This window comes from Hyaena hyaena, unplaced genomic scaffold (assembly GCF_003009895.1).
Source record: "Hyaena hyaena isolate Hyena2069 unplaced genomic scaffold, ASM300989v1 scaffold_964, whole genome shotgun sequence".
Lineage (NCBI taxonomy): Eukaryota > Metazoa > Chordata > Mammalia > Carnivora > Hyaenidae > Hyaena > Hyaena hyaena.
The window spans coordinates 458,130-485,272 of NW_024081597.1; the positions used below are offsets into that span (position 1 = coordinate 458,130).

At 51.5% G+C, this 27,143-nt stretch overlaps 1 protein-coding gene across 2 annotated transcripts; it reads right to left on the reverse strand.

Moving 5' to 3' along the window:
* Window positions 1-1,455: 1,455 nt before the first annotated feature.
* On the reverse strand, window positions 1,456-27,055 carry PYROXD2 (pyridine nucleotide-disulphide oxidoreductase domain 2). Of its 2 annotated transcripts, XM_039221215.1 has the most exons (16): window positions 26,929-27,055; window positions 22,591-22,610; window positions 19,972-20,065; window positions 19,816-19,889; window positions 15,188-15,343; window positions 13,114-13,267; window positions 12,227-12,288; window positions 12,033-12,130; window positions 9,812-9,953; window positions 9,276-9,410; window positions 7,935-8,007; window positions 7,531-7,687; window positions 4,968-5,122; window positions 4,139-4,245; window positions 2,521-2,641; window positions 1,456-1,740 (listed from the first exon to the last, which is right to left on the reverse strand). In XM_039221215.1, the coding sequence occupies exons 1-16, from the start codon at window positions 27,053-27,055 to the stop codon at window positions 1,670-1,672; spliced, it is 1,746 nt and encodes a 581-aa protein (XP_039077146.1). In that variant the 3' UTR covers window positions 1,456-1,669. The 2 variants fall into 2 exon arrangements, with proteins under 2 accessions (XP_039077146.1, XP_039077145.1); XM_039221214.1 differs by lacking the exons at window positions 1,456-1,740; window positions 2,521-2,641 and adding an exon at window positions 3,795-4,026.
* Between the last annotated feature and the right edge of the window lie 88 nt (window positions 27,056-27,143).

Sequence of the window (27,143 nt, forward strand, 5' to 3'; positions counted from 1 at the left end):
TGGTGACTCATTCAAGTAGAAGTAGGCATGGTGAAAGAATATGTGCTAATTAGGAATCCAGGCCAAAGGTGAACCCAAAGTCCCATAATAAATTATGGTATAGCCTTAAAAGAGAATATTAGGCAGCAATTAAAAATAGTGTTTTCAAGGAATTTTTATGGCTGAAAAATGCTCATGATGTGAATTAAAAAGAAATAAAGATGGGCATCTGGGCGGCTCAGTCAGTTAAGCGTCCAACTCTTGATTTCAGCTCAGGTCGTGATCTTGTGGTTTGTGGGTTCGAGCCCCACATCCAGCTCTACACTAACAGCACACAGCCTGCTTGGGCTTCTCTGTCTCCCTCTCTCTGCCCTTCCCCTGCTTGCTATCTCTCTATCTAAAAGATAAATAGACATGAAAACATTTTTAAGGAAATAAAGATATAAAATCCATGTATAGAATATAGAATATGATCCCTATTATCTAAAAGACTATCTGGAAATACTGGAAATGGTAATGGTGATTTTCTCTGCAGGTAAGATTAATTTTGAGTTTTATGTTCTTATTGTATTATTGAAATTTCCTACATTCCTACAAGCTTTTGTGACTTCTGTTCACCATAAAATAATAAATAAAAAACCAAACCAAACCCCAATCATTGATACTTTGAAACACCAAGTGGGGTGTGATGTGCCCCAGGCCCAGGTTCCTATTTGTTATCCAGTCCTGCTCTCTTTAGGGAACGGGGAGTGCTGCGACCAGGGAGATGTGAACAAGGCCACTGACTTGGCAGAGAAGGAAGACACGGCTCCCCAGAGATTTCGGCCAGCACTTGCCCTCAGCCCCTCACGTTTCTTCTTCCTCACCTTCCTTTTCTGCCTCCCTCCCATGCTTCCATTTCTTCCAACTGTTTTCCCCTGGGAAAAGACTTTTTTTGGGGGACCCTGGGATGAATCACATGGGGTTGAGGGTGAGAAACATAAATCTCAGAACCCAGACCAGAACCAAACTTTCAACAAGCTCAGAACTTCAGCTGTGTCAATGCAGACCAGGGCGCCTCGGTTGGGCAGCCGTTCTTATGGGAAAAGCTCAGGGGGACCCGAAGATCACTCTGCTCAGCCCTGGTCACACTGCTTCAGCAGGCTGCTTTCAGTTCTAGGTGCTCAGTTAAAGAAAGAATATTGAAAAGAGCACCTCCCACAGAACACAAAAATGACAATAGTATCTTCACCGACAATGCTAGCAGCCGGCCCACGTCCATGCACTGAATGTTTATGGTGTGTGTCAGATACCCGACTAAAGTATGACCTATTGCCCTATTTGATTTTTAAAGCAAATCCTTTACAGATGAAAAATCTGAGTTGAGTGAGATTAAATAATGAGGTGGCTATGTCTATGTCTATATCATCTCTATATCTGCATCTACTAAAACATACAAAATATATAGTAATATATAGAAAAACGCAAACTATTTATATAAAACATTGTTTTAATAACACAGAACTAGCTCATTCATAAAGACATGGGCACCAGGTTAACAAGTATCAAAAGTAACCTGTAAGTTTCTCCTAAAATAGTGCCTTGAGCAGGAGGGCTTGTCTGCCTCCAGCCGTATGCTGGGAAGCTGACCCAATAGGGACTTAAAATCTCAAGGGTGGATTCTTTTTCCTGGGTCAGAGTTGGTTCAAGGTCACATGCTCTTGAGGTCTCTGAAGACAACATGCGCTGCATTGCGTCCCGCGGCTCCCATGACGCCTCCTCCTGGAAGGGAGTCCCCCATGAACCTATGTGGTGCTCACGACCGTCCCCAGGTAGTGGATGGGGCCCGGGGCTTGGGGAAGCCATAAAGGAAGCAGAGCATCGGCGCCTGCAGGGCGGTGCTGGGGACGTGGCCATCAGAACTGGGACGACTATTAAGACAGATTCTGGGCTCGCCTCCAGGCTTCCTGCATCAGAGCTCTGGGCAGGGGGCCCGGCACACAGTCCAAGCACCTGCCCCCCTCAGCCTGAAAGTCGATGTGCTGAATGGAGACCCTCAGCATGTGAAACCAAAGCGCTGGACTAAGGGTTCGAGGGGCAAGTGGCGGAAGCACAGAGCTCCCTGGGGCATGTCCATAGGGGAAGGCAGCCCTGGCAAGGTCAGCGGGGCTTGGAATAGATGCAGGGAAGAATTTTTAAATTGAGAAATGTAATGTTACCAGTCCTTACTGGTCTGACATCTGGAGGGGGAATTCAGGGACATGGGTCTTTCATAGCCAAAGCTGGCATTTGGAGAGCTGCCTCTGGGACATATTCTCAAACCTTGTGGGGAGGAGGTGGGAGCTACCCTGAGGCTGTGACCAGCTGTCAGAGGCCCCCTTCCTCCCCTGCCTGTTTCCTATGCGCTGAGAATCCCCAATATGGGGGATGGTCTGTTCTCATGGGAGTTCCTTGCTCCTCTCCGTCTCTCCCTGCCTCCCTTGTCCGTCCCCCTTTCAGCAAGCTTCTGCCGTCCAGCCAGCCCCCACAGCCCACACAGGGAAGGGGACCCACGTCACTCACCGGGGTGGGCACCGCTCCCACAGAGATACAGGCCCCGCAGAGGACAGCGGTAGCTGGAGTGCAGGGGTGCAGGGCGGGCGAAGTAGAGCTGGTCCAGGGTCATGGCACAGTGGAATATGTTCTGCAGGAGGGAGGGCCACAGTTGTTAACATACGAGTGTTATGGTCTTCACAGCCTTTGCAGGTTTCTTCCCCTCCCCTTCTCCAAGGAAGGTTCTTTTCCTTCCAGCATGTTTTCTTGGATTCTTATGAGGTATAAAGGGGAGGGAAGAGAGAGGACAGTTGCGGTCCTCAGGCTGGAGATGGAGTTTCCCAGAGGGATTTATCAGGAGGAAAGAAAGGTGAGGAGCACCTTCAGAGTGTGAGGGGGAAGGAGGAGGGAGATGTTATGTGTCTTGCCGAGGTCTACAAATCCTCCTCATTCCATTTGAGAAATGGAGGATTTGACTTATTTTGGCAGCCGGCTCATGTTTCCTTGGCCAAGACACCCACCTGAGCCTGGGCCCTAGGGGTCCAAGCTCCATCAGAGTCACAGTAAATGGCAGACAAGGGACAGGGGACTCAAGCTTAATTCTGCTCTCCTGGCTGGGGTCCGAGCAGCTGGGAAGCTGTAGGGGTGGGGGGAGGAGGGGGCAGGTCTGGACAAGAAGATCGACAACTGCTGGACCCTGTCAGCGTGTCCCAAGCTGGGCTCATCCTCCGCCACCTACCAAGTCTCCACTCTCCCACATTCCCTGCCTCAGTGGGCGACATCACCTTCCCTGCCTGGGCCTCCAGGTGGACCCTCCACGTCACCTCTGCCCTGAACACATTATACGGAGAATTCTTAGTTCAGCCTGCCCTGTGCCTCCCGCACCCATCCACTCTGTTCCCTTCCCACTGCCTGGCCTCCTCCACTTTAGTTCTGGACCAGCGCTGGCCAATAAAAACATGCCATGAGCCACATATGCAATTTTTATTTTCTAGGAGCCACATTAAAGTTTAAAAAGAAATGGGTGAAATGAATGTCATTAGTATATTTTATTGGACCTAATAAAGCTAAAACACTATCACTTCAACATGGGATCAATACAAAAATTATTAATGAGATGTATTCCTTTTTTTTTTTTTTTTTGTCCTAAGCCTTTGCAGGCTGGTGGGTGTTCTTTGTGTACAGCCCGCCTCACTGTGGCCTCACCCTCTGGAAACCACCAAGAGCCACAGGAAGCTGGTGGCTGCAGTATGGACCTGGCCTCCTAACTGGTCCGTTTGCCTTCAGTCTCAACAAGGCTTTGATAAATCGGAGAGGAAAGTCCAAGGATTTGCTGCCTTAAGAGGGGAGCTCCCTCTGAAGAAAGCCAGATGGGAGAGGCGGCCATGGGTGTCCAGACTGGGGACATCCTGGTGACCTTCTCAGTAGGCACTGTCTCTTCTGTCTGATCTCACACTTCCCCGCTCCCTGGGTCTGACCACTTCTCTGTCCGCTCTCCACCGTGGTGTCTGCAACATCCTCTTTTCCTGATACAGGCTGGGTGTGGAGGGACAAGATAAGACCAAGTGGGGGTGCCAGGGAGTGGGGGTGCAGGGAGTGGGGGTGCAAGGGGAGGAATGTGATGAGGGACGCCCAGTCTTATACTCACCCCTCCAGGAAGCCCAAAAATTCTCTCCAGATCAGGTGGTGTGAGGATGTCCCTGCCCACCACAGAGCCCTTGAAGCCAGGGGCGTAGGCCTCGATGCAGTCAAACACTGAGCACAGGACGGCAGAGAAACGAGACGGTGTGAGGAAGAAGAAGAGGGGGCGCTGTGTTGTACAACTTGGCAAATGTATGAAAGTTCATTAAACTACACACTTAAAATGGGTCTATTTTTATCATATGCAAGTTATATCTCAATAAGCAAAAAATACATAAAGAGTCCAGGGGCAATAAATAATTCATTACAAAGGCCTCTGGGCCCACCCCACTTTCCCACCCGCTCACACCAGCCCTAAACACAAAGTTACTTGTCTCCCGTGTATATGCGAAGCTGTCTTCACCTCCTTGCTCTGCTCAAGTTGTTTCTTAGCTTGGAATACCCATTACTACCTGGCCAGCTCCTATTCTTCCTTTAAAACCCAGCTCAGATGTCCCTTCCTTGGGAAAGCTCTCCTTGTCTCTCTGGCGTGTACCTTCCTCCTTCGATTCACAGCGTAAGTTGTGTTGTAAGATTGGTTCCTCTATTAGTCCCCCCAAATCCTAACTGGACTGTGAGCAACGTAAGGACCGGAACCGTGTCTGTTAGGCTTTCCTAGCCCAGTGCCAGACCCTAGCAGGCACTCCCTGTGTTGACTTGGGGTTCCCTTGGGTACCTGTCTCCCTTTGGGACAGGACCCGCCATGGCTAATCCTGAATGCGCAGTCAGGAGGAGAGGGGTGCGTTGGGGCTGCACGGCCCGCGGCTCTGGAGACAGGACGGTCCGGCCCTCTTTACCTTTGTCCGCATAAGCGTTTCTCTCCTGCTCATCCCACACCTTGCCCCCAGCCAGCGTGTAGGGGGTGTACTGCGTGAAGAGCGAGACGACGTGGCAGCCGGCGGGAGCCAGGGTGGGGTCCAGCGAGGAAGGGATGCAGAGCTCGATCAGAGGCCTGCCACGCGGGGGAGGGGTGAGGGTCGGGTGTGAAGAACAGCAGCTGCCCCAAGGGAAGGGCTGGGAGCGTCTCTGAGCTGACAGGGACATAATGAAGGAAGGCCTGGGATGACGTGGCCCCAAGGCCGCTGTCTCTGTGAGGCTGAGGCTGTGGCCGTTGCTTGCCTGCATGGGCTCCGTGCCCCCCAGGGATAGTCCAGACAGCTCCAGAGGTGCTCCCAGTCCCTCCCCAGCCTCCCCACCCCCTGCCCCAGGGCCTCCGGTCCCCTTTAGCCTCCCTCTCAATGGGTGCTTGCCCCACCTTCCTCCACTACCCCCTGGGCTCTGCCCAGCCTCTCAGGTGTCCAGGGCCCAGCAGGCAGCACGAACGAATGAGGAGAGGGGCCAGGCCTAGGGCGGCAGGTGCTCAGGTAGCTCCTGTCCCATCGCCTTTCTCTGAGCGGCCAGGGGAGTCAGAGCCGCCGGGGCTGCGGCCGCCAGACAGAACCCTGAACGGCCTCCCCCCCCTCACCTGCTAATAACACCCTGTCTACTTGGGGCACACTTTCCCTCTCATCTCCACATGTGACCACGTGAAATGGCCTTTCCCCTGCATCCCTCACTTACAGTGTGTCTTCTGAGCCTGGTTGACCGCTAGGCAGCTCCACAGTCACCTGCCCCACCCCGAATGCCTAACGCCTGCTCCTCCCCAGACACACCAGCTTCCCCTTCTTCGTAAAGACAACCACCACCTTCCAGTGGCTCCTCTTTCTTGCTCACACCTCGCTTCCTGTCCAGCAGCTAATGCTGTCAGCTTCACCTTCAAATACCCAGTATCTGGTTACTTCTTTTTTAAAAATTTTTAATGTTTTATTTATTTTTGAGACATAGAGAGACAGAGAGTGAGCAGGGGAGGGACAGGGAGAGGGAGACACAGAATCTGAAGCAAGCTCCGGGCTCTGAGCTGTCAGTACAGAGCCCAACGCAGGGCTGGAACGCATGAACTGTGAGATCCTGACCTGAGCCAAAGTTGGATACTTAACTGACTGAGCCACCCAGGTGCCCCTATCTGGCCACTGCTTTTCACTTCTACCACCCCTACCCTGGTCCAGGCCACATGTCTCTGTCCCTTGGATTCTGCAATAGTAACCAACTGCAACAGATGCTTTTTTTTTTTTTTTTCTTCCTCCAAACAGTGGCCAGAGGGGTCTTTCCAAAATGTAAGTCATGCTCTGCACAAACTTTCCTGAAGTAAAAGCCAGGAGTGGCTGCCACGGGCCAGCAGGATACCCCACCTCTTCCCTTCACTCCCAGGTTCTCATTCTTGCGCCTCTCTGGCCGCATCCCTGTGCCTCCCACACAGCGCTCCACTCCTGCCCTGGGGCCTTTGCACCTGACCTGCCTTCTACCTGGATGTTCTTCCTCGGATATTTATAAGATTTTTATTCCCAGTTAGTTCCTTTGGGTCTCTGCTCAAATGCCATGCTATCAGAGATGCCTTTCTTTCTTGACTTTCTTATAAAGACTAGCAACCACCCCTCCTCTGACCTATTTTCTCCATATTATCAGTGCATATTCATTGATTGCCTTGTCTTCCACAACAGAAGGTCAGTGACCTGAGGCCAGAGGCCATGCTGACTTTGCTTGCTGCTCTGTGCCCAGGTTCCTGGACTAAGCCTGGTACAGAGTAGGGGCTTCAAAATATTTATGAATGAATGAATGGACATTGCCTTCTACCCTTCTCGCAGGGCACGTGTCCTCTTTACCTCATGCTATAAATATTTATATGCCTGACTTATGATAAGCTCTGGGTCTGTTTCATGCCCCTGCCCGACCTCTAAGTCACCAACCCATACTTAACAGAGTCCTGCCCAGAGTAGGTTTTCAACAAGCTATGGTGGAAGTTGACAGTAGGGAGAGACACTGCTCCTGTAAGACCCCTGTCTGTTCCCAGAAGGAGGGAGAGACAGCTGTGGTGGGAGGTAGGAAATGCTTTTAGAAGCTTTGCATGAAAGCATCTCGTCAGAGACAAGAGACCATGCAGCAGGGGAATCGGGTGAGTGCGCGCCCACTGAGGGGGCTGCCGAGTCAGAGAAACCCCTTCTCTGACTCATATACCCAGAAAGCATTTCCTGCAACTCTTCCCCAATGCCAGGGCTGCTTTCTCTGCAGTCCTTTGCCCCTCCTGCGAATCCGTGACACTTGGCTGAACCGTGTCCTACCCTTTACTCCTTACCTGCCCTGGCCCACAGGTGTCTTGTCTCAGATGTACTTCCTATCCTTAGACTTAAGTATGGATTTAGGCAGATTCTGAGACACTGTGAATGTCCAACACCAGGAGGAAGAGGCAGTCCTTGTCGTGTCTACACACACCCGGCCCATGTGTGTAAGATTGTAACAGGGGACTGAACCCCAGCGCCCACCCACCTGTGGGAAGGCAGGCCATCCATGGCATCTTCGAAGGCCCGGTGGAGGAGGAGGGTGTCTTCGCAGTTCAGGTGGATGGAGCACTGGTGATGGGGCAGTGGCTGGCCCCCGGGAGCATTGGGGGCTGCCAGGAAGTCAGGCAGCCTGTCGACAGCCACTGATGGGCCAAGGAGGAGGATGAGGGCCCAAAGGCCTATGCCCTCGGCCCCCAGGATCCTCTTTCTCTACCCATAACCCTGCTCACCCATGCGGTGAACTGGAAAGAAAAAGTATGAAAGTGACCTCTAGGGGGCTGGAGGTCAGGGAATAGAGGTGACGATGTAGATCAGTTCTTCCCGGACTTGGAAATTTCTCACTCAGGTAATGTCAGAAGAGACAGCTCTGCAGTCTGGTGCGCCTCTTACCGTTGATCTTGGTAACAGGTGACTGGGTGTCTAGTCGGGAGATCTTGTCCACGAACTCCTCAGGAAGCCATTCCTGGAAGAAGGTTCCATGAAAAAGCCTGGGGATGGTTGAGGCCCCGAGGAGGCCACCTTCTTCCTTTGTTCAGGATGGTCCCTCAACCGCTGCTGCCAGAAATCCCCTCCATCCTTCAGAGCTCAGCCAAAGCACCTCCTCTGTGAAGTCCTTCTGGATTCCCTCCAGCTTAACGCTAACCACTTCTTCCTTTGAGCTCTGCCGGAGGAATGTAAATAGCCCACACGAACTCCTGCTTTGGATATGGCCAGTGGGCTCCTTTCCTCCTCAGGTCTCCAAGCTCCTGGAAATCGTGATTATCTGAGAATTGTCTTGACAAGGTGCTTTTGAACTGTTGTTTGTTGAATTTTCTTAGTGGAATCACTCAGAAAAAGTGGTATCTTGTACCCCCACATAGTCCCAAGAGTGGTTGGGACCTCCATACTCATATTATCATACCTTCTGGTGATGGGGAAGCTGTGCTCAGTTGCAAAAATTTCCCCCAATCCTCACCCCTCCCTAGACGCACGCACCTCTGTAACATCCTCTCACTGTAACTCTGGGCTTGGGGCAAGGTGGATGTTAGCAAGGGGGATGCAGATAGAAGCCTGAACAGCACCTGCATGAGTGAGCTTACTTACTTCTGTCTTCTGCCAGACCCTGAGAACATGCCTGGACTTACGCTGAAGGATGAAGGACACATGGAGCACAGCTAGTCAGCCTGGGCCCTCCAGCAGAAATCGTCCTGGACTAGCCCCAGCCAGCCAGCCTGGGCACATGAGTGAGGCCAGCCAAGAGGAACAGGGCCCACTAATTCCCACGGCCGAGGGAAGGTGCGTGAGCAAGGCCAGAGTGGCTGAACTCGGTCAAATTCAACTGAATTCTCCAGTTCTGTGTGCTAAATCAGTATTCTTAATATATGCCCAGAAGCTGAGTGTTTGTTTCCTACAGCTTTGATGTGGCCATAGGTAATTGACACGGATGGTAGAATTAGTGTTGGTTAGAGGGGGAATCAGGGTAGTAGGGTAAAGTTGGACCCGGGTTCTAGCTCTGGCTCTGCTAATCGCCAGCTGCATGGCCTAGGTCACCTCATTCCCCCCGAACTTCCTTCCCACCCGTGAGGCTTCTTCCCTGTTTGCTGCCTGCCCGTTGGGTAAGGGAGAGAAGGATGGCTTCCCCCAGTGCAGAGAGACCCGGTGCCTGTCTCTCCCATCCTCATGCAGTCCTGGCTCCCTTGACCAACACCCCCCATGTTGGCGGACATCTTGCTTCCACCTCCCAGGCCTCACCTGTGGTGTCAGCTTCAGGAAGGTGGCTTGTGGGGATGCATTGGACAGCACCACTTTGCTCCTCACCTCCGAGCCGTCTTGCAGCACCACTCCTTGGACGCGCCCTTCGCTGCTCACCCGCACTTCAGCCACTGTCTAGAGCGCACCAGAGTGAGGCCCCGGGAGCCCCCCAGGAAGGAAAATACAGCTGGATCTTGGGGGACTGCTGCTGTCTGTGCTGCCCCCGGGCACTGCCAGCTTCCTCAGCCTGAAGCCACCCTGCCAGGCTCTGCAGCAAAGTGGTGAAGCCTTAGCCCACCCACTCCAATGAAAAGGCTCAACCCAAACGGGGTTAGGGGCCAGAGAATTCAAAGGGGCTGGTCAGAAGAACTGGGGCCTGGCTGCCACTGCCCAGCCATTAACAGGCTACATAAACTTAGCCCCTTGATTCCAGCCCCACTTTGTGTCAGTAAAATGAGGAAGCTTCTGAATTTGACGTTTTGTTCTGTACTGAGATTCTTGCAAATAATCAGGGTAGGGGTAGGAGGGACATTCACCTTTTCGGTGAAGACGCTTGCTCCGTGTGCGGTGGCTGATCTTGCGATGGCATCAGAGAGGGCACCCATGCCACCCTGGACGTAGCCCCAGGCCCCTTGCATTCCCTCCAGGTCCCCCATCACGTGATGTAGCAGCACATACCTGAGGACAGACCACTGGGATCAAGTGGTTGGAGGTGGGATTTAATCCCTGAGCTCTAGCTGCAAATAGACCTTTCTTTCTGCTATTAGCCTCTCCCTGACCACATGCTGCCTTTCCCATCAGCCTTTAAGTGGGCTCTAGGCTCTTGTAAGAGCCTTTTGCCTCACACCTTACATTCTCTCCCCACTCAAACGTGTCTGTGTGCAGAACTTTAGCCCCAGCCACGCTGCGGTGAACCCCAAACCTGCAGCTCTACCTCTTTCCTGAGCGCCAGCTACCCAGAGACCCCCATCTGGGTGGGGTTTTCGGCAGGCAGCTAAACCCATCTCTTTTCCCCATTCCCCAGCCTGCTGCTCCTTCACTGTCCCATCTGGGTGATGGCAGCTCCCGTTTCCCACAGATGGCTGAGGGCCAGTTGTGACTCCCACCAGGGCTTCACGGCCTCCATGCAATCAGAGGCCATCCACCCTGCCTCCCAAAGAATTTTCCAGTTCTCGCTCCCTGAGGCCTCTTCCCTGGTCCAGGCCTCTCCCTTCACCCCTAAGCGGCTGTACTGATGTTCTTCTAGTTGGACACTTTCTCCCACCCTTTCTTCCCTGCAGACTTGGAGCCTGATCTCAAAGCCTAGCTGAGTCCTGTCGCTTCTCTCCTTTGCCTCCTTTGCTAACTTGGTGTTGCTTTCAGGATAATGGCCAATCTCTGAAAATGGCCTCCAGGCTCCAGCCTCCTCCTTCAGCAGGCTCCCCCATGCAGCCCACACTCCTGCCGAAGCAAGCCCCCACATCGTCCGTGCTCGGCCCCCTGCGTCTCTGCACGTGCTGTTCCAGCAGTCCAGAAGCCCTTCCTCCCTCGTGTCTGTTTACCTAATTCCTCCTGTCCTGAGAGTCTCAGATTAAACATGCCTTCCTCCTGGAGACCTTCTCCGACTCTGGACAGCGTTGCGCCCCTGCTTGACCCCCATCCTAACCCTCACAGAATTCCGGAACCATCACTTGCTCTGTGTCTACCTCTCCTGTTAGGATTTCAGCTCCATTTACTACCTGGCCCCAGCACCTGGCACAGGGAAGTGCTCCATCAATATTGACTGAAAGAATTAATGGAGAAACAAATGACTTAAAGGCACACTACACAAACTGGGCAGTAGCTAGACCTCCTGGAGACCCACAGAGAAAAGGACAGGAGGCCCCAGCTGGAAGATCCCAAACTGGCTGGCGGATCACAGAGTTGGCCGAAGTATGGCAACCGCTGCCAACCCCCTTTTTCCATGGCCCTGGGGAATTCGGAGCTGGCTTAGTGTGTGTGGAAAAACCACTTCCAAGGGTGGGTCTCATCTTTTGAGAGAAAAGCCACGTTGACAGCTTCTAGCTGCATCTTCTGATGCACTGGAAATGGCCCAACACTTGGCAACATCCTCTATCCCAACACGCACACACACACACGGCACACACACGGGCACACACACGGGCACACACATAAATATGCACACACACGCACCCTCTGTTTCTGCTCCTACAAGGGGTTCATTAAGTCATCCCATAGGCAGGGACGTCACTGTGTCTGCCTACCCCCTCTCGGCTCAGGCTGTCAGCACAGCCCCCACCCACAGCGTCCCACCCTCACCAAAATGTCTGTGCCTGTGCGTGCCCTGGAACCCAGGGAAAGGATCTGGGAGGGGGAGGAGGGCTAATGGGACTTTGTGGGAGGAGAAGAGATAAGAGGAGAGACAGAGAAGAGGAGTGAATGGGAGAGAGAGAGAAACAAAGGAGGAAGTGGAGGAGGAGGAGAGTGGGAAGTTGTTTGTGTTGAGATATCACGGTGGGAAGCAGTAAGGAGTAGCGGCTAAGGAGGATTTTGGAGGGTCAGACAACATGGGCTGGAAATCGGCTCTGCGACCACTGGCTGTGTGACTTCAGGCAAGACCGGCCCCTTCTTTGAGCCACAGCTCTCAGATGTTGCTCTGAGGGTTAGGCGGGCGCTTGGCTTTGCACCTGGCTCCTGGCTCACTGGGAGAGCTCGGTGAGTGGCAGCTGTTAGCACTCTGCTCCCCCTGCACCCCTCACCACCACACTCTGCACTCACCCGCTTCCTGGAGTATGGGGACTTGTCATGGCTCCAATCACAGCATCTGTTGCCAGAGTGGCTTTTAGAGGCTCAGACTCAAACCACTGATCCAGTACCTAGGACAGCAAAATGTCAGGGAGAAGGGCACAGGGACCTGGGGAGGACAGTCCCCCTCACAGTGGGGTCCAGCCTGAGGCTGGGGAGCCCCTCACCTTTGTAATAGGAGCCGTGAGGATCTGGTAATACTGGGGCAGCTGGGCTCCCAGGATGCGACCTGAAAGAGAAGGCCCATAAAACGGGCTGAGATAGGCAAAAAGGAGCCACTCCAATCTGTGATATCTCTGTTCCTATTTCTTTATCCGTAAAATGGGAGTAATAGTTCATATGCCCAGGAGCTATTGTGAGGACTAAGTGAGAGGTGTAAAGTGATTGCAAATTCATAGGCACTTAATGCATTTTAGTTGTTAGAATTAGTTTTGGAAAAATGTTAAATTGTCCCTTATTCCCTTACTTCGAGCTCTATAAAACCCATACCCTGGGAGGTAGCCAGCTTGGCCAGTCCATTGCTCTGAGGCTGAGTCACACTCCATCAGAGCATCGCTGGGCAGTCAGGCTCTGAGGGCATGGGGCATGGTCTCCGGCTGGTGTAGCCACAGTGCCGAGCTTAGTGCCTAGCACACAGCACTTGCTTAATACATTTTATCGCATGAAGCTTCTTTGACAGGTCATCTGAGAGGTAGTGTTTACTTTTGGCATTTGTGATAGATTTTCCTGGCCCTGACCCTTCACCCCTCCCTGTATCCACACACTTTGTCCATGCACTTCTGCAGAGCCCCCCACTGGAAATCTTTCCAGTTTCACCCCTCCATTCCTTGGGGTCACCCTTCAAAATCAACTACTTGCATATAAGCTTTTTCTCAGGCTCTGTTTCTAGGGCAGGCTGGGCAAAGACCTTCTCCCCAGAATGCTCGGGTAGCCTCTATTAATTGATGGCAGTTGCAGGCTGAAGAAGGTTCAGGCCTCTGTCCAATCATCAAGAAAATGGGCTCGACTCTCCAAAGGTCATTTATCATACTCGATGCCTGTCCTTTGGACTTACCTGCTTGCAGCAGGGGTTTGAGGGTGGAGAGCGACTTGAGCCTTTGCAGCAGGGAACCCCTCTGGAAGGCCTCCATATCCACGGGCGCTGCATCGAGCAGAGGGTCTATGGCTAATGCCAACCGATTCATGAACGCCTCATATTTGGGAAAGGCCTGGGAGAGAGAGCCCTGAGTCAAGGCCCCATTACTTAGAATCCCACAAGGTCGTTGCCCCAGTGCTCTGCCCTCCATGGCGCCCCCATGTGGCCTGCTGTATCTCACCAGGCCCCCGTGACTCCGCCTCTCACTCAGCCCCTGCTGTGGCAAATTACTCCCAGTTCAGGGTCTTCTGAGCTGATGTCTGCACCAGGGGAGGTCAGAGACATGGTCAGAGACATCCTGAGCAAGCCAGCAGGGTGGTGGCAGGGATGAGGGGTTACGCTGGCCAAGACCAGCTGTCAGCCTCAGAAAAGTGGCGATATCCTAGGATGTGGTTTCTGAGATAAACCATCAAACCACTTTAAAGTTTCTTTTTGCAGCCTGTCTTCCCGTGTCTTACTGGTAAAAGTAAGGTCTCTTCCCCTGTGTTCCAGCAGATGGTTAGGAGGCCCACCCTTCCTTCACTGGGATGGAGGTCTCGGCCACCGGGGCCCTATCTCGATCCTCAGCCCCCAGCTTTTACTTTTTGGTTCATCTACACTCATGAATATATCCATGGAATTTTAATAAGGTTACAAAAGAAAAGTTCTATGTGGAAGGCTTGATAAAAATGGCCTTAGCAGCCTTCTCAACGGTAGGGCTTTCATGTGACAACGTGAAAAGATAAAACCAGAATTTGGCTTCCTTACTTTCCACCCCGGGATGTGGCATCTGCCTCGGGCTCCCGTGGTCACTGGCACGCAAGGCCTCCGCCACTGTCCTATAGGCCCCGGGGACATGGCCTTGTCCTGAATCCTCTCTGGTGCATCGGAGATGGTCAGGGTTTGGAGGAGATGGTGGAGGCAGGAGTCCCTGACCCGCCGCACAAAAAAAGAAGCGCTTTGAAGAAGCGAGCTCCCCGAGTGATTCTGCTCATCAGCCAGGTCTAGAAACCACTGGCTGAAGAGAGATTCTGTGTGTCTGCAGTTCTCTTGGTTTCACCCAACAATAGATCACAAAAAGCAACACGCATGGATTGTATTAACCTAGGTTCTTCTTATGAAAATGTCCTCAATGATACATGAGTTAATGCTATGGGTGGCTCAGTCAGTTAAGCGTCCAACCTCGGCTCAGGTCATGATCTCACCATTTGTGAGTTGGAGCCCTGCATCTGGCTCTGTGCTGACAGCTCAGACTCTGGAGTCAGCTTCAGATTCTGTGTTTCCCTCTCTCCCTGCCTCTCCCCTCCTCTCCCTCAAAAATAAATAAACATTAAAAAATTTTTAAAAGATTATTCAATGACTCATATACATGAAGATACCCAACAAATTCCTTATAATAAATCCCAAGGGAAAACTGTGTTCTCCATCAGACCTATGTCCTTCCTTCCAGCAGACTGGCTTATGCCATTCTGGACAATTTTTTGCCTTGGGCTGCCTGAGGACTGATGCCAGATCCAATGAATATTTATTACAACTCTCTTGTCCTAAATTCCTGATCCGGTTCATTCTATCCATAATTGTCTCTGATCCTCCCTTCATCCCTCTCTTTCAGCTTTCATGGGCTTTAATATCGATGATCAGCTGGAGTTCTACCTGAAAGCTGGAGAGACAGAAAGCACATATAGGAGAAGTACATACCAGTGGATTCCCTTTTGAAATTCAACCAGCAGACGCCACCGGAACATTGGCCTCATACTGAACACACATAAGTTTGAGGGTCTCCAGCGTCCACTGGCCTTAACCAGTGTCCCCCATCTCCTTCTCTCTGAAGTGCTCCAGATCAGAGGCTTCCACAGACTGGAGCCCTCCTAGGACAGGTGGGGTGGCCTGTCCAAGCCCTCGTGGCCTTTGGACGACATGCTCTAGGATGACTCCGACCAGGCCCACTTCTCTTCAGGAGCCACCTACAGGCTGGCAAGGGAGCAGGAGACCCGTTGCCGGTCCCTTTCCTTACCTGCGCATCTTTCCGCGAGAACTGGGCGATCTGCTTCTGGTTTTCCACCATGTCTGTGCCCAGAAGAAGGGACCTGGGCACCTTGTTGCCTGTGCCTTCTTCCAGCATCGGGGTGAAGGAGTAGGGGTTTCGAAGATGAAGCCTCAGGCCATGCTTCTGCAGGACACACATAGCAAAGCAACATTTTAAGGGATCTGTGGCCTCTGCCCTTGACCCTTCTCTGATTGTGTTTGCAACAATTTAGGTATCTGCATATAGTTCTCCAAGGCATGTGGCTCTGGTTCTTACATTTTCTAATGTAAGTGCATAAAAAGCGCACTTGCCCAGCACTCTTTTGCAGGCCATGCCACACCACACATGTCACACCACACCACGCTATGCCACCCCACCCCACATCACACTATACCCTACCATACCACACTATACCACACCACACCACACCACACTTCACACCACACCACACCACACCACACCACACCACACCACACACCACACCACACCACACCACACCACACACCACACCACACCACACCACACCACACCACACCGCACCACACCACACCACACCGCACCATACCACACCACACCGCACCATACCACACCACACCACACACCACACCACACCATACCACACCACATCATACCACACCACACCATACCACACCACACCATACCACACCACACCATACCACACCACACCATACCACACCACACCACACCATACCACACCACACCATACCACACCACACCACACCATACCACACCATGTAATTCCATACCACACCACGCTAGTCTGTGCCAAGGACTGTACTGGGGTTTACAACGATCACCTCACAACAACTCTAACTATATTGTCTTCATTGTATGAATACAACAGAGGCTCAGAGCAGTGACATAACTCATCCAAGGTCACCTTGGGAGGTGGATCTGGGTTTCAAAACCACATCTCTGTGACTCCAAAGCTCTGGCTCTCAGCACTAGTCTGTAACTGCCCCCACTTCAGAAATAAATAATTAAAATTTAGAAAGACACAATAAAGCAATGGTTATGTGAAAATCCATACTTACAAGGTAGATAAATTATTCACATCAAAAAATTTTATTTACTTTGCAGACTCATTTACTCCAGGGTCACTTTAAATGGAAGTTCCCTCGATGCACTTAAAATATGATTTGATTTACAAATATTTGACAAACAAATATTTGGCAAACAGAACTTTCCAAGAGCACATCTACTTCTTCAGTGGAGGTACAGATAAAACACAAGGGGCCTGAGTTGGCCCCACAAGTAAGACTCATTATTCCAACTAAAGACTTCTTTTCTTCTGAACCCACTTTATTGGGGTATGAGTGACATACCAAAAGCTGTACGTATTTAATGTGCTTAACCTGATGGATTTGGCACCTCGAGTCTTCTTTCCCAGATCCTTGGCCAGCTCCCTCTCCTCTTTGACTGCTCTGCTCACATGTCACCTGAGCAGCAAGGCCTTACCATCCCAGCATTTCCTGCTCCCTTGTCTTGCTCTATTTGCCTCTGAAGCACTAACTGTCCCCTGGCTAACTGCATGCTTAGTCACCTGGTCTCCCCCAGGGGGAATGTCAGCTCTGTGAGCTCAAGGGCATAGTTCCTTTGCTCAGTGCTATATCCCTAGCACCTAGATATAGTGCAATCAATACGTATTCTGTAGACTGAATAAATGAACGCCATGTTGCAGACAAGGTACATGTCCAGAGACAGAAATGAGATCTGTGAGTAGAAGTTCTGGAAAACACGAGGAAACCGAAAACGCCCTCTCCAACAATTACAGCTGATGTTTCCTCAAACCAGAGATATTCCAGATGGTGGGATCTCCATGGGTGGAACATTCTATGGAGGTGGGTCCAAAGGTTTGGTAGGGGTTTGAGCTGGGAGACCTCCAGGGTCCTTTCTAACACCAACATGGGGAAATGTATTTGATCCAAGCTGGAGGAAATTTCAGCTTGGTTTTTCTCCTGTTAGTAAATTCCTTCTCACCCAGGAAGTATCCTTAGTTTCTCCTTTTCCTGTCTCTTCATCACAACTGTCCCCAGGTCTCCAGAAGTTGTCCACTTCTCTCCATCTCCACTGCCCCTCGGCCCAAGCCACCATCCTGTGAATTACTGCAGCCACCGCCATCCAGAGACCACAGATGCTTCTACCACATTCCACACTGCCCAACAGGTGGACTGACCTTTCAGGAAGTCATAAACTCCATCCCTCCACTCCCTCTGCCCGTGGCACTCAGGATAAAATGCAGTCCCTCCTTCACAGCCTACAAGGCCCTAGGTCAGCCGATCTGGACCTTCTCTCCCTCACCCTCGGCTGCCCCTCTGCCATCACTGTCTGTTTTCTTCTGCCTTGGGCCTATCCACCTCTACTTCTCTCTGACTGGAACATTCTCTGCTCAGGTGGCCCCAGGCTGGTGACTTCTTAGCATCCACATGTCAACTCAAATGTCACCTCCTCAGGGAAGTTTTCCTGGATGCCAGTCCAGGCTGGACCTCTGGTCCCTCACTATCATTTGTTTTGTTTTCCTTTCTTCAGGCAGCACCTACCTCTACCCGAAGTTCCCTTCCCAAAATGCAGAAACCTTGCCTCCCCCACTCACCACAGTGTCCCCAAGGGCTTCTCACAGTGCGGGACACAGGGCAGGGGCTCAGAAATGTTTCCTGAATTAATAACCCACCCAGATAAGGGACCCAAGAGTTATTTCAAGTATAACTAATTGAATATGAATATTTTTTTTTGTCTGATTCAGGACTTTCTCATCAATTGAATCTTTGTCATTCTTGATGGTCTTGTGGTGTCAGAATCAGAAGAGGGATGTTGAATCACCATTAGATCTGTTCAGATCATACAGTTCTCTTATAAGAACAAAGCCCTTCTTCTGATTTCCCCGTGAGGGTTCTCAGCATGCACAGCATCCCGGGTGGAAATCGCTAGGAAGGGACAAGGTGTATACGAGGGACCAGAGGTAAGGGAGGCCCAAAGGGTGTGGTTCCCAGGCCCCAGCACAGTCCTGCAGAATCAGCCCTCAGATCAAGGTCCCCCAGGGTCCCATCAGTTTCCCACGTTGTTCTGGCAGACCTGCAAGTTTGAGAGCTCTGCCTCAGGTTTCCGGGAGCAAATTCTCATCATTGCCCAGTGTGTGAACTTAACCTCCCAGGACCTCGGTTCCCTCATCATAAAATGGGAACACTAAAACAATTCTTGTCTCCCAGGTGAAGACCAGTTGATAGAGCATTAGGGCTTGTAGCCCAGGTTGTGACACTGGTAAAATAAACTGTTCTTTATTGTTGTCTAGAAAGAGGACATTCCTAGACTGGCTTCAGTCACCCCGCTGTAGACGCCTTCCGGGGTGTCAGTGTCCTGTTCAGTAAGGTGTTCCAGGCTCCACCTGGGGTCAGTTTGTGTGTCACGAAGCAGGACTATTTTCTCCCTTGATTTGGGCACCATGCTCCTATTAATGCAGCTCAAGGTTAGAGGTCAAATCATCCACCCAATTCACTTGGGCTTTTCTAGTTAAAGGAACCCTATGACAAAGACCGTTTTCAAATGAGTAACTTTTGTAAAGAGAATACTCACGCGAAAATTTCTGTTCTGTCATCCTGAGTTTTCTGAAGTTAGATTTTTCAAAAGGAGAGTCTACCCACAACCCCCCTCCCCCACCCCTGCCACATCGCCATGATGTATAATGGGTGTGTCTGCAGGCTGCCTTCAGCTATCATCTGGTGTGGACTGCAGACCAGAGACCCTTTCCCAGGCCTTGGCTACCTTTCATCCAGTCTTGCCCGGCTGGCCATGATCTCTCTCTCTAAGTAGGCGACCGTTGTTGAAGAGCTTATTAATTTCAGACTTTCAGTTTAGAGCAAAGTTGGTGCTAATGTGCTCACAGCTTGTTGTACGGATGACACACAGGCCCCTTTTCTCTGAGTAGTGGTGACAGAGGCACCAAGCCGGGAGAAGCTAAGTGGAGACCGAGTTTACAAAAGAGGCAGTGGGGGTGATAGGACCTGAAAGGGCAGGGGCAGAGTTGGGTCAGCCTGTGGCCCGAGGTTAAGCTGACTAAGAGGAGTTGTCTAGGGGCACTGAGCGTTCTCAGGATCCCCTCGAAGCAGCCCAGGAGCCAGAGGAGCTGAAAGTCCCTGGGGTCCAACTTCCTGCTCAAGAGACTGAGAATGGTATAGGATCTAAAGGAGGGCAGAAATCGGGCTCTTGTCAGAGGCCCGAGGGTTCAGGCAGGTATCCAGTGAGGGCCAGGCGAGATGCCAGGAGGCGATGGGGCCGGGCAGAGCTGGAACCCCAGTCCCGTGCAAGGCACCAGCCAGTGCCACATGCAGGAACATGGGCCTGGTGTTGACAAGGTTCTTCAAAAGATGTCCAAGTTTATGTGAAATTTCCCATTTCTAAGACACTGGGTGGGCTAGACAAGCCTCATCTGTAGGACTGCACCGAGGAAAGCGCGCGGGTAGACCAACCCTTGGATAGGAGAGACCCCAGGTGCAGGGAACCACGTGGGCGCAAAATAGGGAGGCTTCACCCCAGGTCAGGAAGCTGGAACCGCCCTCTGCCCCACCTTCAGGCCATCGGGGGCGGGGGGTGGGCTCTACCTTCAGCTCCAGGTCGGTATAAATCTGTGGCCTCAGCAGGCTGAGGAGGTAGGACGCTCGGGAGAACTTAAACCCTGGAATGGAATCCGATAAAGACAGTCACTGGTGGTCACACCAGTCACCCTCTGCCACCCCACACCACCTCTCAGGGCTCACCTGGGATGATCTCCTCGGTGACAGCTGCACCCCCGATCACTGGGCGTCTCTCGAAGACGGCCGTGTTCACCCCCAGTCTCTGCAAGTACGCCGCCTGGGGGGTACACAGGGCCCTCCCTTCACCCCTGGGGCCGACCTGCCAGCTCGGGGTCCTCGCTACAGGGCCAGCGTGCGACCCCTTGGCTCATGCTATTCCCGCCTCTGGGAATGTCATTCCCCTTGCTTCCTCTGTAAATTCCCACTTTCCCAGATGTCTTGCAAGATGCAACAGGACTGATCCCGCCTCCATGTCCCAGCTAAAGGTGACCTTCCCTCCTGCATGGGCTGGGTGGCTCTGGGAAGTCATATTGCACCCTGCCCAGCCCTGCCCAGGGTGCCCATCTCCGCTAGGTGAGGGTGAGCCTCATCTCCTCAGAAGCACAGAGGCAGCACATGGGCTTGCCCAGTGATCGCTCAGCCAGGCCACCCAGGCTCTGCTTCCTCTTTCTGCCCCAGCAGCCTCAGTACCTAATCCATCCAGCTTTGGTTTCCTTGAGCACAAACATAGGCCTGATGATAATAATACCCCCCTGGCTTGCTTCATGCACTGATCCCTGACACACAGGACGTGCTCAACAGAGGAAGCTACGATCATAGCACAGCTTTATTTGGGGGGTGAGCAGGGGACACTTTTCCTAACACTTAGTGGGAAATCAACTGGCTCTGAGCCTACAGACCTGCAGTGCTGGTCTTCCCACCACCATCCCCACCAAGGTAGCAACAGAGATGGTGTAACTCAGGAGGCTTCTTTTTAAAAGTTCACTTGGCAACGATTCTGTGCCAGACACTGCAAGTGTATCACTCCATTTAATCCACCCCACAACCCTAGAGGTGGGCACTGTGATTCTCCCCATTTCACAGATGAAGAAACTGAGGCCCAAGGAGGTCAATAGCTTGGCTCAGGCTCATGGAGTAGAGGTGTTGGGAATTGAAGCCAGGTGGTCTGGACTCGGGATCTATACTCCTGACACGTCTCAGTGAGGAAGAAAACAGGCCGCCCTGGCATTGGGAAGCCGCCTGGCCCTCGGCTGTAAACCATACTGTTCCCCCATCACGCCTGAGCAGCCTCATGGAATGGCAGCCTCAGACTGAGACTGTGATAAATGGGACAGAGCAAGCCCATCTCACAAGTTTGTCTAAGTACCAACATGAAACAAGGGCTCTGGGTCACCCACAAGATACCCAATACTCCCAACCCCCACCTCTTGGCCAAAATGAGAGGCTGTCGCTTCCTTACCAGTTACCCTTTCCTCCTACTGGTCCCCATCCCCATAGATAAGATTTATCCAGATGCCAGTCACAGGGGTGTTCCCACGTTCTGACAGTATCCCATCTAGAGCAGACCCCTCCTTTGTCCCTCAAATTATCCAATCAGAGTTCAAATCCTAGAATAAGCTCTTCTTAGCCCCCTCTTCCTGAGCTGCCTTGTGGTCTCCAAGGTGTGCATGCCCCCAGCCCCCCAAAGCCAGTCACCACCCACCTCCCTGAATGACAGGGCTGTGCCTGGGTGTGTCTTCGGCTGGAGGGCACTGACACCAGCCTCCCTTGGGCTGGGGACCTCCAATAACAAGAGTCCCAATCTGTGAGGCTTTGTGTGGCTGAGCCTCAAGGCACGTCGTCTGCTTGCTTTATGGCAACTCTGAGAGACTGGACGTTTTTATTCTCATTTTACTGTGGCTCAGAGAGTCTATGACTTGCCTTGACCTTCACAGATAGAAAGTGGCAGAGCTGGGGGACGAGCCCATGTTCATATTAACATAAAATCAATGTTTTAAATTACTGATCAGTTGAGTTACATAGCACTCCCTGTAACACATTCAAGTAAAACTAATATGTCAGGGAAAGGATTAAGATTCCATGCCAGTCTCCCAGCCCCCTCTCCCCAGCATTGCTAAGTCCTCCTGTATTGATGTTCTAGAGCTGCCTCTGCTTTAGAAAGATGTTCCATGCTTGTCTTGCGAATACCTCTGGCACACGCTGTGGCTTCCTAGGGGTACAGGGACCAGAGTTTGAGAAGCATAGCCTTAGGATAGCCTGACCTGGCTCAGCTTTGGACCTAGAAGCCAGTGGTGTTGGGGCCAGGGCCCTGCTTCTTCTGCTAGCCTGGCTTCCTCGCTGTCTCCAGGGCATACCTGGGGCCGTGTGACTGCTGGAGACTTCAGGGTGGCACATGGCCAAGACCTAGCTGGGGAGCAAAGGTGCTGTATACATAGGACTGCCCAGTCATCTGCAGTCAGAGGGCCCACCCGGCCTCAGGTCCCCAGGCTCTGACATATCTACCAGTCTATGTCAGTTACATACGCTCCCACCTCTTCATCATCTTGCTTCTGAAAGCTCCCTGACTCTCTCAAAGTCATGAGGAAATGCACATACCTTATGGAGAGAAGAAAGGGAAACCCTGATACCCTCCTTAACTACTGCAGAAATCCATTTGACAGCCACTGATCAGCACCTGGGAGAGGAGAGACTAGCCTGCCTCCCATGTCTCCCGTGGTCCACACCCTGCTGGCTTCCTCACATTCCGGCTGACAACCTCATGTCCAGGGGCCAGTGCAGTGGGGCAGAGGGGGAGGTACTCACAGCCACCAGCCCGTTGTGTCCTGCAATGAGACAAGGGAAAGAGGAGGAGAGCAGCGGTGGTCAGTAAGCAGACAGACCTAGGCCTTGAAGAATGTGGTCACCCATCCCTGTCTCCATGCTCGTGAAGATCCTGGGGAGGTAGCAGAGACTTGGATGTTGCAACAGCATCTAGCTTGATGCCATAAAACACCTGGTCTGTGGGGAGTCAGAAAACCTTGGTTCTTGTCCTGGCTCAAAAAATGTCCTGTCACCCTGGCCTGGCCAGTGGCTCCATGCTGGAGTGAGGGGCGAGGAGAAATCCACAGGCATCAGACAAAAGCTATCTCACGAAGCCTTGCATTGCTGGGCTTCCCAGCACCTGGGGACGAGCAAGTGACTGGTGAGGGAGCGTCACAACTCCCGTGCCAGGGACAGAAGGGGGGAATGGCCGGTATGCTGGCATGCAGACAAGACCTCCTTGTCTGGTGTGGAATCACCAGCCATCCAGGTGCGTGCTGGGTATGTGGCCGGCTGCTGTCAAACGTGGTTTGTTCTCCCCAGGTGTGGTTCACTGTAGTGCCCCAGAAGGCCTTAGTCATATGGGTTTGCCTTTGTCAATCACCAATGTTTTGAAATAAGATGGGAACGGTTCAAAATGAAGTAACTGAACACAGAGAGCTTCAATGTGTGCTGGAGGCATGCCAGCTGGTTGGGTGAACTTTGCTATCTTATATGTATATGCTTAAGTTTCTTTCCAAAAGTCTTAGGAGGGCTGCCCCTGGGTTAGGACCCCTAAACTTGACTTGGGATCCCATGCTGCACACAAGACCCACTGGTAGCAAGAGTCTCTCCTGCTTCCGGAAGCTTCAGGATCACCTGAGAACCCCTCCCCAGAGTCTGCTCAGCAGAGTGAAGGCGGGGCCCTGGGACAGATTTCCCACAAGCCCCCAGGTCATTCTGATGCAATTGGCCAAGCAAAGCCAGTGAGCTGGGAGTGCTGCTTCTCCCCCCACTTTAAGGATAGCACGCAGCTGCTGAGGGAGAATCCCTTTTTGGGCAGAGGACAGGCCTGGTTGTTTTCAGGCAGTGGGGCCAGGCCTTGTCTGGAACACTCGACACACATTTCTCCTTGGTGACAGAAGGTCACTTGAGTCTTCGGGGATGTCAGTAGAAGACTACGTTCTCTGAGCACCAGCCTGAACCCGGCGTTCACTCAAATAAAATGTTCAGCCATTAATTTGACAAACACCCATAAATAGGAGGCGGCAATGACCCACATGATGGATTTCTTCATGGCTGAGCTGATTTTGTTTTACACTTTCCACATAGAGACTCCCAGAATTTGAGAGGTCATTGAGCCAACTTCTCTTCCATTAAAGGAATCTCTAAAACAGAGCTTTTCAACTCTCTTTGACCAGGAGCCACAGGAGGAAGTGCATTTTACACTGTGATTTGGCACACAACCCACATGTAATGTATTTAACAGAAACAAAAGTTTCATGAACAGTATGAACTCATCATGTGATGAAGCTGATAAATCTATTTGATTATATTTCATGTAGAAAGATGAGTTAATATACTATTTTTATATATTTTGAAAGCCTTCTTAAGAAGATTTAAAAAATATGCTGGATGGGATTCATGAATGGGTTGCACCTGCAGTTTGAAAAGCTCTGCCCTCCAATATATATGGCAAATTAAAGGCAGACTGTCCTGGGCTCAACCTGGTTTTTGCTATTTACAGAATATGGCACTCAGAGGGTCATTCCAACCTGCCATGAGCTTTGGGCTTCTTGCAGTGTTGCAGGGAGAATAACCAGTAATATATGTAAAGCACCTGACCCTCGGAAACCCACAATAAATGGTAGCTATTTGTCTCTTAAATAGTGCTGATCATAAATCTCAGAAAATGAATAAAGGCTTCCAGGCAACTTGGTCCAATTCAATCACCACACGTGAGCCCACAGATGCACCAACAGACAAAGGTCAAGATTCCAAGAGCCCAGCCTCTTTCCTCCACTAGTCCATCCCCAGTCCTGCCTGGGCCCTCTTGTGGCTTCTGGTGACCTCTCCTTGCCCTGTGAGGAGGTCTTAAGCCGCAGGCTCTGATAACCTCCAGCCTGACCGCAGGGATCCTTAGACAGCCAGGCACCTGGGGATCCCGAAAGGAGCTGCTCTGGATGCAGGCTTCCAAACATGGCCAGCAGCCCCCACATCAGGCCCACCCCAAATTCTGGTTGGATGTGCTGACTTCTGCTGAATCCTAATCACCAGAGACGAGGCCCAGGAACTACATTTTTAACAAGCTCCTTGGGTCATTCTTAGGCATATTTAGTCAAGTGATAATCAGGGTCATCTTCAAGGTAGCTCCCAGGTAGCGATGTGACTTCAGGGAGCAGAAATAACCCTTCTCTCGGAAGATGCCACTCTGTTCCTCACTTGGTCCCCAAATGCCCTTAAACGGGGCTTCCCTTTATGCTTAGCAATTAAAGAAACAATGTCAAGCAAAAACTCACACCTGAGACTCACACACGTGTGGGCAATTCACCCAGGCATCTGGTGACCTGGAGTCAACCCTCCTGCCAGCAGACAGCAGGGGTGTGCTGCCACCAAGGGCAGAAAAGGGGCAGGGGGAGCACTGACATTTACTGAGTCCCATCAGTGAGGTCCGCAGCTGGCTTCCCCCACCAGGAGGTTTGTGACAGTCGTCAAACACAGCCATTGCTAAAATTTAAATTATATAAACTTACAATGAAATAAATTGTAAACAAAGGTAATAAATAGTCAAAACTTGTCAACTTCCTGACATCATTTTACTACATGTCACAATTACCTGTGCTCTTGTGGTTCTTTACCTCTGAGCAGCCGTCAGCAGGCTGTGCTGTGGCCTAGCATGCTGCTGTGACTCTTTCCCAAATTCACACGCAACTGCGTCACGGTGGTAGCTTGAAGAAGGCTATGGTGGAGGTATCTGCACCATGAAAGTCAGCGAACATTACATATCGTGGCTCTATGTATTGCTTTGTTGAGGGTTAGAGTTACGAAAGTGATGGAGAAAAGGCTAATGATGCAGATGAAACCCGTGTGCTGCGTCCCTTACTGTTCCGTCATGAATAATCACGAAGAATTAAGAAAGTATTCTCCCAGAACGGGAAAAACATGATCTATTTGAGCAAAATCTCTCCCATCACTGAACAAGTGAAGTTCAGATGTACATTTGTTGCTTCTCATGGGTTCTACTCTTTAAAGTCAATGAAAAGGTCAAACATTCCCTTTGGAACTAGCCTTATGTGTCAGTAGGAACCAGAAGGTTGCTGCTAAGTGTAGCAAAAATCCCAGAAATTTGGGAAGAACCAGTTGGCCACCTGGAATTTAGAGCACTGTGTATCTTATTTGTAAAATTGTGTGCTATGCTTCTTTCATTTCAGTATTTATAAATTTATGTATATATGTTTGCATACATTTTTTCCTGAAGAGGCAACCGTTAAACATTTACTGGCCACGACTGCTCTTAGAACATACAAAAATGAAGATACGTCAGAACAGAATGAAGCTTTAAAGCTGTGTGATGAGCATCTTCTTTCGATCCCGCCATTGTCTGTCTAAACCCAGTGGCAGAGAATGTCAGAAGTTGCTATTTGAGGCCCCTGGGGAGTGTTGAATAGAAGGCTCTGAGCAAAGCCAACCTTGTCCAGGCCCCGGTCCCATGGTTTCACACAATCACGTGACAGAATCAGACACTCTGTAGCCTGGGGTTCAGCGAAGTGCAGCAGATATGCCAGGCAACAGGGGCTGTCAGGCTCCGCAGGTGTGCGACTCAGTTCTATTTTTTCCTAACCCCCCTTTACAGAACCTTCCAGTTTCCTTGGGGTATGGTCTTAGTGGTGAGGTGGTGGCGACCAGAAGTCAGGGCACTTGGCGTGACTGGATTTCATGGGTCTGTTTTCCCAAGGCTCTTTCTTTCCAACCCTTGTGCACCATATGCTTTCCAAGAATGTGGTGCCAACTAGCTAATTTTGCTAGGAGATATATGGACCCCCCTGAGCTCACCTATTCTTCCCTGGTCATTCTAGAAGGGAACACCCAAGCCCAGAGAGGGCAAGAGTCTGCCCCAGACTCCACAGCAAGTTGATGGCCGAGCCAGCCCCACAACCTTGGTGCCTGCTCACAGACTAAGTGGGCTTTCCACTCTCCTGCCCCACCCGCCCTCCATGCTCTTCTGGCCCAAACCCTGGCCAGCTTGTGGCCAAAGGAGAGGGAGAGGTGGGGCTTGGGAATGCACACTCTCTCCTTACCCCCACCCCCGCCCCACCGGGCTTGGAGCAGGGCCACTCCTCAGCTCCAGCACAGCCTGGTTACCTGCTCCTATCACCACGGCGTCGTACTCAGGCTTTAGGCGTCCCCTGGCTTCCCAGTGAGCTTGTCTCCAAGCAGGGAAAAGAGAGGCACCTACAGCCCAGCTGAGTCCTAGGCCTCTTGCAGCCATTTCTGCCCAGCACTAGGCCAGGAATCTGCTTACAATCAGCTTTCTGTGCTGCCTGGGCAGGGGGAGGGGCAGGGAGAGAACAGGAAGA

Excerpts from the sequence above, each read along its gene's own strand:
- PYROXD2 (XM_039221214.1), bottom strand. The coding sequence starts at position 27,055 with ATGGCTGCAAGAGGCCTAGGACTCAGCTGGGCTGTAGGTGCCTCTCTT. Across the intron at positions 15,344-19,815 it reads ATACCGACCTGGAGCTGAAG|AAGCATGGCCTGAGGCTTCA; the intron begins GTAGAGCCCACC and ends TGTGTCCTGCAG. Across the intron at positions 12,289-13,113 it reads CAAACCCCTGCTGCAAGCAG|GTCGCATCCTGGGAGCCCAG; the intron begins GTAAGTCCAAAG and ends CTTCTCTTTCAG.